The sequence below is a fragment of the Chiloscyllium plagiosum genome, chromosome 34 (genome assembly GCF_004010195.1).
Source record: "Chiloscyllium plagiosum isolate BGI_BamShark_2017 chromosome 34, ASM401019v2, whole genome shotgun sequence".
Classification (NCBI taxonomy): Eukaryota; Metazoa; Chordata; class Chondrichthyes; order Orectolobiformes; family Hemiscylliidae; genus Chiloscyllium; species Chiloscyllium plagiosum.
Window position 1 is genome coordinate 17,225,242 of NC_057743.1, and position 16,624 is coordinate 17,241,865.

General features: G+C 44.0%; 1 protein-coding gene across 1 annotated transcript in view; it reads left to right on the forward strand.

The window, feature by feature from the left end:
- Positions 1 to 5,956: 5,956 nt before the first annotated feature.
- Positions 5,957 to 16,624, forward strand: part of LOC122540239 (podoplanin-like) — a 29,595-nt gene continuing 18,927 nt past the window's right edge. Inside the window, exon 1 of the mRNA XM_043675649.1 lies at positions 5,957 to 6,278. Within this exon, the coding sequence (XP_043531584.1) occupies positions 6,206 to 6,278 (73 nt within the window). The 5' untranslated portion in view covers positions 5,957 to 6,205. The remainder of the gene's footprint in view (positions 6,279 to 16,624) is intronic.

The following is a 16,624-nucleotide window of genomic DNA, read 5'->3' on the forward strand; positions in this document are numbered from 1 at the left end:
TTTGCACATTCTCCTCGTGCCTGCTTGGGTTTCCTCCGGGTGCTCCAATTTTCTCTCACAATCCAAAGATCTGCAGGTTAGATGGATTGGCCATGCTAAATTACCCATAGTGCCCAGGGATGTGCAGGCTACATGGGTTATGAGAAAGTGAGGACTGCAGATGCTGGAGATCAGAGTCAAAGAGTATGGCGCTGGAAAAGCACAGCAGGTCTGGCAGCATCTGAGGAGCAGGAGGGTCAATGTTTTGCGCATAAGCTCTTCACATTCCTGATGAAGGGCTTATGCCCGAAACGTCGACTCTCCTGCTCCTCAGATGCTGCCTGACTGGCTGTGCTTTTCCAGCGCCACATTTTTTGACTGAGACTATGGGAAATACAGAGTTACAGGGGTAGGGTAGGGGGGGGTATGTCATGATGGGATGCTCTCCAGAGGGTTGGTGTAGACTGGAAGGCCCGAATGGCTTACTTTCACACTGTAAGGATTCTATGTACAGAATTAGCTGCCAGCCTTCAAATAATGACTGGCGTTACTGGCATCCAATGAAACCACATTCAGCTTGGAGGATCAAGTACAGTTTTCGTTGGAGGAGATGAGGTAGAGATATTCAAAATCACACGAGGTTTGGATAGGGGAAAGGCTGTTCCCACTTGTGCAAGGATTATGAACAAGAGAAGCACAGACTTAAGACAACTGAATGAATGGAGACATCAGGACAAATGCTGTCAAGCAGTGAGCATTTAGGGTCTGGAATGCACTAGCTGTGGTGAAGGCAGGTTCAATGGATGTTCTTAAAAAAGAATTATACTCTTATCCAAAAAGAAATGTGCAGGGTTAGAGGGAGAGGAATGGGGAATGATGTGAGGTAAATTGCTCATTTAAAGATGTAGCACTGACACAATGAGTCAAGTAGCCCCCTTTTATGTTGTAGCCATCTGTGATTGTGTGACCAGGGCAGGCAGATGGGCCTTCAGTTTCATGTCACCTGCAAAGTTACAGCAGCTCTGACAATGCAGCATTCCCTCAGTTCTGCACTGTCAGCCTGGATTGTGCACTAACATTCTCGAGTGAAGCATTAACTCACAACTTTCTGAATCAGAGCCAAATGAGCCTGATGGAGGTGAGGATGAGTTGACAGTACCAAAGAACATTTAAGGTGCCCAAACAACTCCTTTACACCATCACTGGAACAGAATAATTAGCTACCTGATACCTCAATTACTGAGGCTGGTTTACCAATGTTCAGGTCATAAAATTTAATCTGTGCATTGAACGAGTGGGAAATCAGTCTGCTTTTTGTCTCGCTCTGTTGACCCCTATTGAGTGCTTATCTATTGGAGCAAATCAAGTTGAAGTGGCTTTTGCATTGACCTAGCTAGCAATCATATTTTCTGCACCAGATTGTGTGCACGATTATTGATCAGATTCTGGTGCAGACCAGGGCTGGACTGGGTTCTTTTGGTTCAGCAGTGGTAGTGCTCATATCTCTAAGCCAGCATACTAAGGTTCAAGTCTCACCTATTCTGAAGAGATTGATTAATAGAAATACAAAAAAAACTAGGGACAAAAAAGTTGCTGGAAAAGCTCAGCAGGTCTGGCAGCATCTGTGGAGAGAAATCAGAGTTAGTGTTTCTGGTTGGGTGACCCTTCCTGTGGTCTGAGGAAAGGTCACTCAACGCAAAAGGTTAACTCAGATTTCTCTCCACAGATGCTGAGCTTTTCCAGCTATTTTTATTTTTGTTTCTGATTTACAGCATCCGCTGTTCTTTCCTTTCTTAAAAAAAAATACTCGGGTTGTGTTGGGAAACATGTAATTTCTGCGAGGCTCTTCATGGAACTTAAAGGAATTGGACAAATAAACTGTTCTAGTTACCAGTCTATAGGAAGGATATTATTAAATTGGAAAAGGTGCAGGCAAGATTTACAGTGATATTATGCGGATTGGAGTGTTTGAGTTAAAGGGAGAGGCTGATTAGGCTGGGGCTATTTTCCTTGGAGTGTTGGAGGCTGAGGAGTGATCTTATAGAGGTTTATAAAATCATGAGGGGCATGGATAGGATAAATAGATAAGGTCGTTTCCCTGGGGTGGGGGAGTCCAAAACTAGAGAGCATTGGTTTAGGGTAAAGATATAAAAGAGAGCGTGTAGGTTTGCTCGCTGAGCTGTAGGTTTGATATCCAGACATTTCATGACCTGGCTAGGTAACATCATCAGTGGCGACCTCCAAGTGAAGCGAAGCTGTTGTCTCCTACTTTCTATTTATATATTTGTCCTAGATGGGGTTCCTGGGGTTTGTGATGATGTCATTTCCTGTTCGACTGGGACAACTCATCTACCCTGGGACAGGCTAAGCAAAGACATGCCAGAGAATTCCTAGAGGCCTGGCACTCCAACCACAACGCCATAAACAAATACATAGATCTAGATACCATCTATCAACCCAAAGATATAAAAGAGAGGGTGTAGGTTTGCTCGCTGAGCTGTAGGTTTGATATCCAGACATTTCATGACCTGGCTAGGTAACATCATCTGTGGCAACCTCCAAGTGAAGCGAAGCTGTTGTCTCCTACTTTCTATTTATATGTTTGTCCTAGATGGGGTTCCTGGGGTTTGTGATGATGTCATTTCCTGTTCGACTGGGACAACACATCTACCCTGGGACAGGCTAAGCAAAGACATGCCAGAGAATTCCTAGAGGCCTGGCACTCCAACCACAACGCCATAAACAAATACATAGATCTAGATACCATCTATCAACCCCTCAGAAAACGAACAGGAAATTACATCACCACAAACCCCAGGAACCCCATCCAGGACAAACATATAAATAGAAAGCAGGAGACAACAGCTTTGCTTCACTTGGAGGTCGCCACAGATGATGTTACCTAGCCAGGTAATGAAACATCTGGATATCAAACCTACAGCTCAGCGAGCAAACCTACACCCTAAACCTCAACCTGAGCTACAAACGTTCACAAACCTTGCGTATAAAAGAGATCTAAGGGGCAACTTTTTCACGCAGAGGGTGGTACGTGTATGGAATGAGCTGCCAGAGGAAGTGGTGGTGGCTAGTACAATTACAACCTTTTAAAAGTGTCTGGATGGGTAATGAATAGGAAGGGTTTAGAGGGATATGGGCCAAGTGCTGGCAAATGGGACTAGGTCAGATTACGATGTCTGGTTGGCACAGACAAGTGGACCAACAGGTCTGTTTCCATGCTGTATGACTCTGACTCTGTGCTTATGAGTCAAGCCAAACTTTATTTTCTATCCATTGTTAAAATGCAAATAACTTTGCCCAAAATAGTTTTGGAGGGAGATTCCATCACACCTACTCTAGGGCGCAAACTCTGTCCATCATTGTGCCTGGAAGGTGGTGAAGACAGGCCAGATGCTGCAGCTGGCTATTACTGTCACTGGCCATGCCAGTCCTATGCTGCATGGCTCCTCCCAGCAACACATGGCACTGCTCATCCTCTCACTCCTTTCTGAATCTGACCCTGTGAAGACAGTTTCCCTGCTGAATTGTGAGGTATGCCAACTTGAAGGCTGAGCTGCTGTCCAACTCCTGGACATGCTTCCTTCAATGTGTTCTATGTAAAGTATAGCACGCTGTGATCCCAGACTCCCCTTTATGTTGGCAGAGACCTGGGATAATGGTTCACAAAGGGTTAGGTTGGGGGGAAGGGATGGTATTTGCCATGAACATATGATAGTGAGATTTGGGCTTTGTCCATCCACCTACACATGGGAGGTGGTGGGTAAAGGTGGCAGAGAGTGGCGCAGGAGGTCACCTTTACACACACCAACTAACCATAATCTAACAGAGAAAGTAAACCCCTCCCCGCCAGTGTTAAAAGAGAGAGACTAACCATAATCTAACAAGAGAGAGTAACACCCGCCTCGCCAGTGTTAAAACAGAGAGACTAACCATAATCTAACAGAGAGAGTAACACCCCCCCGCCAGTGTTAAAACAGAGAGACTAACCATAATCTAACAGAGAGAGTAACACTCCCCCCCGAGTGTTAAAACAGAGAGACTAACCATAATCTAACAGAGAGAGTAACACCCCCCCGCCAGTGTTAAAACAGAGAGACTAACCATAATCTAACAGAGAGAGTAACACCCCCCCGCCAGTGTTAAAACAGAGAGACTAACCATAATCTAACAGAGAGAGTAACACCCCCCCGCCAGTGTTAAAACAGAGAGACTAACCATAATCTAACAGAGAGAGTAACACCCCCCCGCCAGTGTTAAAACAGAGAGACTAACCATAATCTAACAGAGAGAGTAACACCCCCCCGCCAGTGTTAAAACAGAGAGACTAACCATAATCTAACAGAGAGAGTAACACCCCCCCGCCAGTGTTAAAACAGAGAGACTAACCATAATCTAACAGAGAGAGTAACACCCCCCCGCCAGTGTTAAAACAGAGAGACTAACCATAATCTAACAGAGAGAGTAACACCCCCCCGCCAGTGTTAAAACAGAGAGACTAACCATAATCTAACAGAGAGAGTAACACCCCCCCGCCAGTGTTAAAACAGAGAGACTAACCATAATCTAACAGAGAGAGTAACACCCCCCCGCCAGTGTTAAAACAGAGAGACTAACCATAATCTAACAGAGAGAGTAACACCCCCCCGCCAGTGTTAAAACAGAGAGACTAACCATAATCTAACAGAGAGAGTAACACCCCCCCGCCAGTGTTAAAACAGAGAGACTAACCATAATCTAACAGAGAGAGTAACACCCCCCCGCCAGTGTTAAAACAGAGAGACTAACCATAATCTAACAGAGAGAGTAACACCCCCCCGCCAGTGTTAAAACAGAGAGACTAACCATAATCTAACAGAGAGAGTAACACCCCCCCGCCAGTGTTAAAACAGAGAGACTAACCATAATCTAACAGAGAGAGTAACACCCCCCCGCCAGTGTTAAAACAGAGAGACTAACCACAAAGTGACTAACCTCCCCCCCACCCCCTCCAAGTGTTAAACCTGCGCCCTAATTTCCATTTCACTCTTTTTAAATTTAACAGATGGGAATGATGTGGGTGATACACTCTCTCATATTACCTGGATGAAGCTAAGGATTATCTCCTGGATTAGTACTGGATTAGTACTCTTTCTCTAATCCACATCTCTCCTGGAACTGATAATATGCAGGGCACCAAAGGCAGGCAAATTGCCCCAGAATGCAAATACTATTGAGGACAAGGATTGGACTTGACTGTATCTTCCCTATGGAGTTGATGGTCTAGTGGTATTATCACTGGACTGTTGATCCAGAGACCCAAGTAATGTTCTAGGGACCTGGGTTCAAATTTGCTTCCAATAAAAATCTGGAATTAAGAGTCTAAAGACTGTTAGGGGAAAAGAACAACATCTGGTCACCAATGTCCTTGAGGGAAGGAAAATGCCATCCTTACATTTCGACCAGGCCCACAGCAGAATGGTTTACTCTTAACTGCCCTCCCAACAATTAGAGGCGGACAATAAATGCTAGCCTACTTAGAGATGCCTGCATCCTGTCAATGAATAAAAAAAAAGTAATTTGCACAAGCTCAGGATAGCATCTGGTACCTGAGCTCAAACTTCTAAAGGAGGTAATTGGAAGGGAATAATATTAATGAAACAAGGGCAAAGATTTTTGATTTAGTCTAGATAATTTGGCACAATAAAAGAATTATAATCAATAATCTAAAAATATTTTTATTACAGCCATCAAGTTGTTCTTTCTCCAGCACACAAATCACACAGCCATTAATTTCTCTGCCATCCCCCATTGAACTCCTCACTAAATATATCTCAGAGAGTTGAATTCCTTTCAGATGAAAGATCTTAATTGTTGGCAATAGTCCACGCTGTTTAAAGTGGGTGCAGACTAAGTCTCAAACTTATCCTGACTCTGACATCATTCCAAACCCCCGCCTCCTCCTCCCCCAGCCCCTCACACCCTGATCCACACCCAATCCTCTCCACTCCAAGCCGTAACTGTGCCTCTTTCTGCAGAATTTCCAATCCAAATATATAGGAGTCTGGTAGCTAGGAGCTGCTCCTTGTTTTCTTCCAGACTGTTCGCAAAGTTTGACAGAGTCTGATTGGAAAAGCTGCTCAGCAATTTAGCTTTTCAGGCATTTACTGGAACTTGCTGCATTTTTGTTCCAAAGCTCAGGAGCAGATCTGCCTTAATAAAAGGAAGAATTATGTATAAGATGGGACTCAGACACCTTGTTCTCCTGACACTGGCAGTGTTCCTCTGTACTTCAGCCCAAACAGGTAAGAGAAACAGTTACTCAGATTTGTTGGAGAGGGAGGGAGAGAGGTTGGGTGACGGATAGGCAGGGAAGGGTGCGGTGTTAATAATGTGATAGATTTCTGATGCCATTTACATGGAAATCATGATGACATTAAATACAGAAATATTTAAAACTACTGAAATTGGAAGGAAAAGACTTATTTGAAAATGTTCAGCCTTTTTACAGATAAACATTTTTTTTGGAAGAAACGAATTGAGACAAGTTCCATCATTTATTTTTAAAAATCCTAATTCTTTTGGAAATGCTTTGTCTGGTGTTTTGGAGTCTTGACTGCGAGTTGTCTTTTCAGTGATTCATTTACAACCCAGTAAAAGGAGATAGTTGAACAAATATTGGACGTGCAGGCATTATTGGTTTTGTGTAAGTCAGTATACAGTGAATAGAAGATCTATTTTTAGGATTTCTAAAGTTATTCTATTGAAAGCTCTTGTATATTTTAGAGAGTGAATAAGAAGGTGGAAAATAGTAAGGCTTCGAAGGCAATATCCTCATTGAATTCTCACTAAAATTAAACGCTGTGAAATAAGACTACAACTTTGAAAGTACTTCAACTTTCACACCGGATTTGTCCAATCCAGTTCTGTGTCTAGTTTCTAATGAGTCCTAGATTCTGATGGACACATGTTGCATCACTAATCCATATTAATTAAAGAATTTAAAAATACAATTGTTTACCAAATTGGTTAATAGTGATGATCACATTGAGTGATGAGTTAACCTAACAGAAAATGATGGATGCACAGGATTGCAGAATGTCCCCCACCCTTGTGGAGCGACAGGCCAGTTTCACAGAAATGGGTTTCAAACAGACGTTAGGCCTTCACCCCATTTTGATTAAGGGTAAAAAATCATCTTTGGTTTGTCCTTAACAAAAATAGAAAATGTTGCATTTCTTGATGAAAGGTGTACACATCCACTGCCTCCGTGTTAAAGGTTTAGTTTTCTGAACATCATCTGATGAGAGCAATCTCTAGATCTATATGTAACAATCTGGCTCAGCCTCTGAGGATTCTGACTTCATGCTCTACTCTAACACTTCAGCATCTATTCTGAAATAACAGTTCAGGCAGTATAGATACAGTGCTATATTGTTGATTGTGGTCCTAAACCAAGGCCCTATCTACTTGGCCTAATGGTTAAAAACTGGACATGCACATGGACAGCAGTGAACTGAGGGGTGCGTAGGTTAGGTTATTTTATTTTCGATTAGAAATAATCCTCAGCACAACATTATGGGCTGAAGGGCCTGTTCTGTGCTGTACTTTTCTATGTTCTAAAAGATCCTATGAAAATATCATCTTAGGCTTAATTAAACCATCATACGTAGATTAACTGGTCAATTATCACTTTTAGTGCTTGCAGGAAGTTTATTTATACAAATTTGCTGCTGTATTTGACACTGATGATTGCAGCATCTATTTAATTGCACATGAGGCACATGGGGAAATCCTGCAATGGATCGATGAGGACTCGATCATACCCACCTGAGATGTTTACCTAATTTAATTGTCTGGGCGAGGATACAGAAGGTGACTGACCCCGCACGGAAACACATCCTATAAAAGAGTTAATGTGCTTTGCCCTCCAATGGAGGGTGTTGGACAGTGTTCAGGAATGGGAATATGAGCCAAATCTTCAACTCTTTGTTCTGAAACCATTCTAATGCTTCAATCTCGCATAAATTTTTCTCCATGTGTTCAGCTTCTCCGCTTCTGATTTACATATTTGTGTGGCAGTACTAGATTTACACTTCACTGCTGCATGTCGAATGTTATTGAATTTTGAAGGTTATGTTTTTCTACACCATTGCCTTCTCTTGTGCTTCCTTTATGGAAATTACTTTCACTTGAAAGTTTCGCCAGAAAGGGCAGTTTTGTTTTCATCACTCAATGAATCTGGGAACAGAATTCTCTCTTGGCCTCTTACTCCAATATTATGGATTAAAGCTCTCAATTTAGCCATATACACTCCAACTTATCAAGCAGAACCTGGATGTCAAACTGGACACCAATCTGTCCTGTATTTATACACATAGCCTCTTGCCCTGCTGTTTACTTGCACCTTCTGCTACCTACTAAGATCAACTAACTTACTGGGACCATGACTGGCATGGTGGCTCAGTGGTCAGCACTGCTACTTCAAAGTGCGGGGGACCTGGGTTCAATTCCAGCCTCGGGTGATTGCCTGTGTACAGTTTATATGTTCTCTGAATGCTCTGGTTTCCTCCCACAGTCCAAAGATGCCTAGATTAAATGGATTGGCCATGCTAAATTGTCTAGGGATGTAAGGCTTGGTGAGTTAGCCATGAGCAATGCAGAGTTACAGCGATGGGGTTGATCTGTGTGGGATGCCCTTTGGAGGCTCCATGTGGACTCAAAGGGCTGAATGGCCTGCTTTCACACTGTAGAAATTCTAAAGTTCCCCATCATAAGCCAAATAGTTCTGCAGACAGTTGACAAGGCCACAGGTTAAATAAACCTATTGACAAGTCAATGCCTCACATCTTCCCTGACTGGCTCTCCTTCTGATCGCCATTACCTTCATTCTGTACTTGCAAAACAAAAAATGCACAAGTAATCCAGAACCCCTCCTGGGAGATCGGTTCAAATCCCACCACTGCAAATAGTGAAATTTAAATTAAATTTTAAAAACTGGAATCCAAAAGTTAGTCTAAAGGTGACCATGCGACCATTGTCGATTGTCTGGTTCTCTGATGTCGTTCAGGGAAGGAAATTGCTATCCTTATCTGCTCTGGCCTGACGTACATATGACTCCAGACCCACAATCATGTGGTTGACTCTTAGCTGCCCTCTGAATTAATGCTAGCAAGCCAGTCAGTTCAAGTGGAAATTGGGGATGGGCAATAATATTGGTCTCGATAGCAATGCTCACATCCCATGTATGATTCAATAACTAAATAAACAAAAGTGATACACAGGGTCACTTTCTCAGCAGCAAGATGATATAATGAGTTGGACACTCTCTCAATAAACACATTGATTTGGTCCCCATTTGCTAACATCTGAGAAAAAGAACTGGAAATTATTTCACCCACCTTAAGAGGCCAAGACACACAAATAGAAAGTGGGACATAACACCAGTGCTTCACCAGAGGCTCTCCAATGATGTAACCTAGCACGGTGACGAAATGTTTTTAGATTAGATTACTTACAGTGTGGAAACAGGCCCTTCGGCCCAACAAGTCCACACCGCCCCGCCGAAGCGCAACCCACCCATTCCCCTACATTTACCCCTTACCTAACACTACGGGCAATTTAGCATGGCCAATTCACCTGACCTGCACATCTTTGGACTGTGGGAGGAAACCGGAGCACCCGGAGGAAACCCACGCAGACACGGGGAGAATGTGCAAACTCCACACAGTCAGTCGCCTGAGGCGGGAATTGAACCCGGGTCTCTGGCGCTGTGAGGCAGCAGTGCTAACCACTGTGCCACCGTGCCGCCCACCGTGGTGAGCTCTGAAAACAAATCTTCCAGCTCAGTGAGCAAACTTAATACCTGAACCTCAACCTGAGCTACAAATCTTCTCAAAAATCACAAACTTTCTCTATCTGTGCTCAGTGTGGCTTGATGACTATATTCCAATGTCAGGTCCATGGAAGTACAAATCCCACCGAGTGGTTTGATGAGTTTTATAAGGAATTCAGATATATTTCATTTCCCAGTGGTTAATCCAGGGAGGGGTTGATCATTACAAATAGGAAAGTTTAACATGTTAAATTAGTCAAACAACCTCTGCATCACTGGGTTAAAATTCTTCCCGCCATTCCAGTCGGAGACATGGGCTGGGAATGTTTGAGGATATTGGGAGAGGACAGGATGAGGTTAAGCTACAAATCATTACGTATCAACGTGTCTCTGACAGCAACATTAGCAACAAGTTACATTCATATAGCACCTTCAAGATAATAAAGGAATGTGGGGGATTGTTGCATGACCATACGTATGACAGGTCCAGGCTTTCCTTGAGCAAAAGAGTCCATTTTGGTGCTTAATGTCCCATAACCAATCAGGGCCTGTGCTTTGTGTACCTTCATATTTCCATGCAGCCATCTCAAATGGGCACCAGGCCCTTAAAGTGAGGCACGTACTGTTTAATGACCCTTCCCAGTTAAATAGACAGCATTGAACAATGTGCGTGGCAGATTTGAAACTTTGAAACATGCCCAGTTCTTATGGGGCTTGATGGAGTAGATGTGGAAAGGTTGTTTCCCCTTGTGGGAGAGCCTAGGAGTGGAGGGCAAAATCTCAGAGTAAAAGGTCACCAGGATAAGAGGGCGTTAGGAAGAATTTCTTCTTAACGAGGTCAGTGAATCTGTGGAATTCTTTACCACAGAGAATTGTAGAGGCTGGGTCATTAATTATATTCAAGGCTGAGATAGACAGATTTTTAATCAGTAAGAGGAATCAAGAGCTGTGGTGAAAAAGCAGTAAAGTGGAGTGGAGGATTATTAAATCAGCCATGATCTCATTGAATGGCAGAGCAGACTTGATGGGCTGAATGGCCTACTTCAGCTTCTATTTCTGATGGTTTGTTCAGGAACATTTAGTCTAAATGGGGCCTTCCCAGCCATGCTTAAAGGGGCTACTTGGGGATAGTTAATTTCAAAAATGTATTTGATATAGAGACACTACTCCCTCTCTACCCCACCCCTCATTCTCCTCGCCTACCTCCTCTGCATGAGGTTACTAGTCTAAACCAAACTGGAGCACAGTGGTGAGCTCAGTGCAGCAGATGACAGCGCCTCATCATCACAACGAAACTAGACACAGAGTCCAACTTCAGTGAACCTCTGGACTCCAGCTTCGAGCCAGTGCCAACTCTCCCTCGGATCTAGTCACTAAAGCTTTCAGAGGCAATATATCCTGGTTACAGATGTGCCAGTCTCTCCTAACACTGTATCTAAACGCTAACGCTGCCAATATGTTCAGAGAGCTTATGTAACTCTGTTGAAAGGAGACATGCCTCTGAGGAAAGACATTAGTGTCAAATATAGTTTTAAAACCATAAACAAATAGACTGCTGAAATACTTCCTGCAGCGTTTTCTAGTGCATATGTGAAATATATTCTTGGCTTATTTATATAAATCAAGTACAGCATGCAGGCTGAAAGCTAGGCCACTGACATGTGGTATCCTCTTTCTCATACAAATCTTGTAGTGAGGACTTTGAAGGTTTATCATGGGAAGCCTGTTCTGTCCACCCTACAGGGGTTCCCCACTCCATCCAACTCAAGATTCTCAAGGGCGTCAAAGTGATGACTCATGATGTGGTATCATGTTCTGGGTCCAGTTGGCACTCATAGTATTTATTCTTCCCATAATAGGCATACACATACAAACAGACGAATACACAAAGGCATGCACGCACATGCTTACATACATACACGCACATATACACACACACACATAAACACACACACACACGCATACACACACACATACACATGCCAACATGTACCAATGTTGACCCAGAGAGACAGATACACTCCAACAGTGTCTCACACACACAGACACACACAGCGATACAGACATAGCCGCACACACAGACTTACACCGACACAGGCTCACAAATACACACACCCCTCTACATAGAGGGGCACACTCTAGGGGTCACTGGGAAACAGCACCACCAAGACGGACTCTGCCCTTTATTATTATTGTTCTGACCTGAGACAACTAATTCAGTAGAAAGCCAGAATATGGCCTTCAAGAAAAACTGAATGGAATGAGTGGAATTATTTTTATGGAAGTCATTTATTTTGGTGTCAGCCTCAACTTGATGATTTCTCCATATGTGATGTGCCACTGGGCAAATTATCATTAACTAACAGTCTACAAGAAGCAATAAGCCCTATGTTAACAAATATTTGAATAAGTGTACGTTTGCGAACATGACTGGGAGGTTGTAGGTACAGATACAAACTGAGACGCTGCTATGGGATGCTGCTATTCCTGTGCTGCAAAGGGGTGGGAGACAGGAGGATGGAGAGAATGCCTGTAAAGAGCGACAGGAGAGAGCTGAACCATTGAGTTGTTGGATAGATGAATGGATACAAATCTACGACAGGGATGATTTTGTGTGCAGTATGGATTGATTAGGAAATAGCTTTTCAGCTCAATCAGCTTTTGCTAGTTCCAATGAAAGACCACCACAGTGTCAATTCAGTTCCTCTCTCCACCGAAACTGAATGACCTCCTGAGAGTTTCCTACATTTTTGGCTTTTGTTTCAGAACTCCAGCATCCTCAGTATTTTGCATTCTGATCAGATTGCCAACTCTGAGTTGGAGATAATCTTGGAGGGTTCACCCCATGACCACCTGTCTCCCACCTCATGGCCCCTTTGAACAATCGAACTCCACATGTCTGGTATGACAAATATGAAATTAAAGACATTTTTGTGAACACCTTGATGATTTTTCTCTTGTATCAGTCTCCTGGCGATTAAACTTCCATTTCTGGAAACTCTCAAACAATGCTGAAGGATGGGAAAACCCTATTAATGATGTGAATGGATTCATGCAGCTTTAGAGCATGTATTTGTTCAGAGTTTTGGAGCAGCACAGTAGCTCAGTGGTTAGCACTGCTGCCTCACAGTGCCAGGGCCCTGGGTTGGATTCCAGCCTCGGGCGATTGTCCGTGTGGAGTTTGCACATTCTCCCCGTGTCTGTGTGGGTTTCCTCCTGGTGCTCCAGTTTCCTCCCACAGTTTAAAGATGTACAGGCTAGGTGGATTAGCCATGCTAAATTGTCACATAGTGTCTAGGGATGTGTAGAGTAGGTGGATTAGCCATTGGAAATGCAGGGTGATAGGGTGGATTAGATTAGATTCCCTACAGCCTGATTCCCTGGAAACAGGCCCTTCAGCCCAACAAGTCCACATCGACCCTCCAAAGAGTAACCCACCCAGACCCATTCCCTCTGACTAACGTACCTAACACTATGGGCAATTTAGCACAGCCAATTCACCTGACCTGCACATCTTTGGATTGCGGGAGGAAACCAGAGCACCCAGAGGAAACCCACATGGACACGGGGAGAATGTGCAAACTCCACACAGCCCGAGGCTGGAATCGAGCCTGGGACCTTGGTGCTGTGAGGCAGCAGTACTAACCACTGACCACCGCGCCACCCCATAGTGGGATGGGTCTGGGTGGGAGTCTCTTTGGAGGATCAGAGTGGACTTGATGGGCTGAATGGCCTGTTTCCGCACTGTAGGGATTCTATGATTTTTCACAGAAGGACCAGCAGGTAGCATTTTTCATGTATCATAATGACATTACCTCTTGTATCAGCTGCAGCTTAGTCAGTAGCACATGACTCACAGGGTTCTTACTCCAGGGCTCGAACATTACCATCAAGGCTGACACAGCAGCACTATCAGAACTACTGCCTTTTGGATTAAACTGCTCGGCTGATGCCCCCATCTGCCTGCTCAGGGAGGTGGAAAAGATATCATTTCCCTATGTCTTCATCTCATCATCATGAAAAGCTCTATCAAACAGACAGGATCTTTTCTCTTTGCTCAGTCATTTTCAGAGGAGTGGACCTTGCTTATAATTGATTAGTCTTGTTGAATGGAAAAGAGTGGGAGTTTGGACAGTTCTGTTTGGCTGAGGAGATGTGATTGAACACAGGATGTATCATGAGACTTGGGAAACAGTAAACAGTGCCTGCAGGCAACGTTTAAACTGCTGTTTGGCGTTGATAAAGCAGGTCAGGTTTACTTTGGACAAGTCCCTGCTTCAAAACCTACAGCCTTGGCACTCTGCCAGCCCAGCATCTCATGCCTGTACCTCCTGAGCTATCCCTGACATGGATTGAGAACCCTGTGGAAGTATGTTGTTTTCTCTGAGCTAACTCCACCTCCCCTCTCTCCCTTTGAAGGGACTTCACTGAGAATCATGTATCAGTGATGAATGAAGGAGAAGATACATGTGACACCAACAGTACAACATCACAAGCATAAATTACATAAAATGATATCTAAGCAAAAAGAAGTTCTCAAAGTTTTGGAAAATGCACAAATGCTGGTGTGTACCAGAGTTTGTGTAATTATAGGTATCTATCGTGTACATTGGCTCCACTTGTCCAGTCCTATGTTTAACACACATACCTTTTGTTCATGAATTCTAAGCTCCACAATCTCGTCATTTGCACTCCCTGCTATTTCAGAACTTTGTTTTTAATTATCATATCACTGTCGGGAGGGGAACACAGCATAATGTTAACAGTGAGCCAAAATCTAGTCCCAGCTTTAAAAGCTTGCAGATTGGAGAAGAACAGGAATCCAGGGAGCTGGGAGTTCCACAGTATTAAGGAAGAATGGGTCAGTTTAGGAGATGGTTCATGCCTTGATCCTAACAGGATGTAGGGAAGGATATTTATATATCACTGAAATGAAGGCTGATCACTGATGGGCTAACTGCATGATTTGCATCTTTGTCCAATCATATGCCCTAGTTCAGTGCTTTTGAAATGTACAGTTGTACTGATTCTCAGGAGACTTTGTTAGAAATTGGACTGATTCGGTGGAACTTGTAATCTCTCATGTGGAACTCACCCTTAGAGATGAGGAAGGTGCTTGTGTTTCCAGTGTTACAAATGGTCATTCATTGCACTATCAAAACATAAGGCAGGAAGTTCCTAAATGGCAACATTTACTTTGTAAGTGTGCGTCTAATTCAGATCACATGCAAGAAAAATTTGAACTTGTTCTTTTTCCAATCACCTTGGGACACAATTTAAACATTCCATTCCCTTTTATGTGTTTTCTCTCCGCCCCATTCCGGGTTCCTTGGCAACGTTCGTCCTTTCCAAAACGTTTCCTCATTTGGTCAGTCTTTCTGCGGTAGGCCATGGGCTGTTGCTAAGGAAACTGTGCTGACAGTGTCTGTGGAAATGGGTTTCATGTGTTAGGCATTTGCCTAATTACCTCACTCCTTTTAAATCAGACTGTGGGACAGAATGTTGCTGTTCACTTAGCTCTCTCCCTGACACGTGTAGACAAAGATTAAAAAGACATCATCCCCTGGACAGGTCAAAGGGCACAGTGAGTTGAAAGGGCTGAAATTGCACAAAGCTAAAAGGAGGAAATGCCATGAGCAGGGAGTCACACTGGATAGAGGAAATGCACATTCAGGAAATTAGCATGGGATGCTCCTGTCCTCTGCTTATAAAGGAAAGGCCACCCCATGGTGAGGGTCCCTGGCATCAATGGCTGTTGACAAAATGAGCCCCAAAAATGTAGAATCCTGAATATTAGAAATCAGAACTTTGAAATAGCAAATTTGAGCAGGTCAATTCATCATGGAGACAGTAAGATGCTACATGATGGCTGTCAGAATTGTCCTACAGACAACCCTGTCATCACTTCCTGTCTCCCAAATGCTGGCCAAACTGTTGTGCATTTCTGGCATTCTTACACTGCCATTTAAGAAAAGGAAGAGAAGGGGAAAAAAAATGAAATCTAATTTTAGAAAGTGAGAAATCATTGTGATTTAACCTTGGAGGCTACAACTGCTGATCTGATATTGTGCACCAGTGTCCAGACACTGAGGCCCATCATCATATGGATGGCACTGTGGCTCAGTGGTTAGCACTACTGCCTCACAGATCTTAGCTGGCCAGTGTGGACCTGCCTTTTAACTAAAGACCCTGGAGAGCAGAGTTGGTCATTGAAGATAAACCTGACTGCCCCGGCCGACCCATTGTCTCAGCCTGTGTGGACCTCCTTTTAACTAAAGACCCTGGAGAGCAGAGTTGGTCATTGAAGATAAACCTGACTGCCCCGGCCGACCCATTGTCTCAGCCTGCTCCTGCCCCACCGAACTCATCTCTGCATACCTCGACACGGTCCTGTCCCCCTTAGTCCAAAAACTCCCCACCTATGTTCGGGACACCACCCACGCCCTTCACCTCCTCCATGATTTTCACTTCCCCGGTCCCCAACGCCTTATCTTCACCATGGACATCCAGTCCCTGTACACCTCCAACCCCCATCACGAAGGACTCAAAGCCCTCCGCTTCTTCTTTTCCCACCGTACCTACCAGTATCCTTCCACTGACATCCTCCTTCGACTGACTGAACTGGTACTCACCCTGAACAACTTCTCTTTCCAATCCTCCCACTTCCTCCAAACCAAAGGAGTAGCCATGGGCACCCGCATGGGCCCCAGCTATGCCTGCCTCTTCATTGGATATGTGGAACAGTCCATCTTCCGCAGCTACACTGGCACCACCCCCCACCGTTTCCTCCGCTACATCGATGACTGTATCGGCACC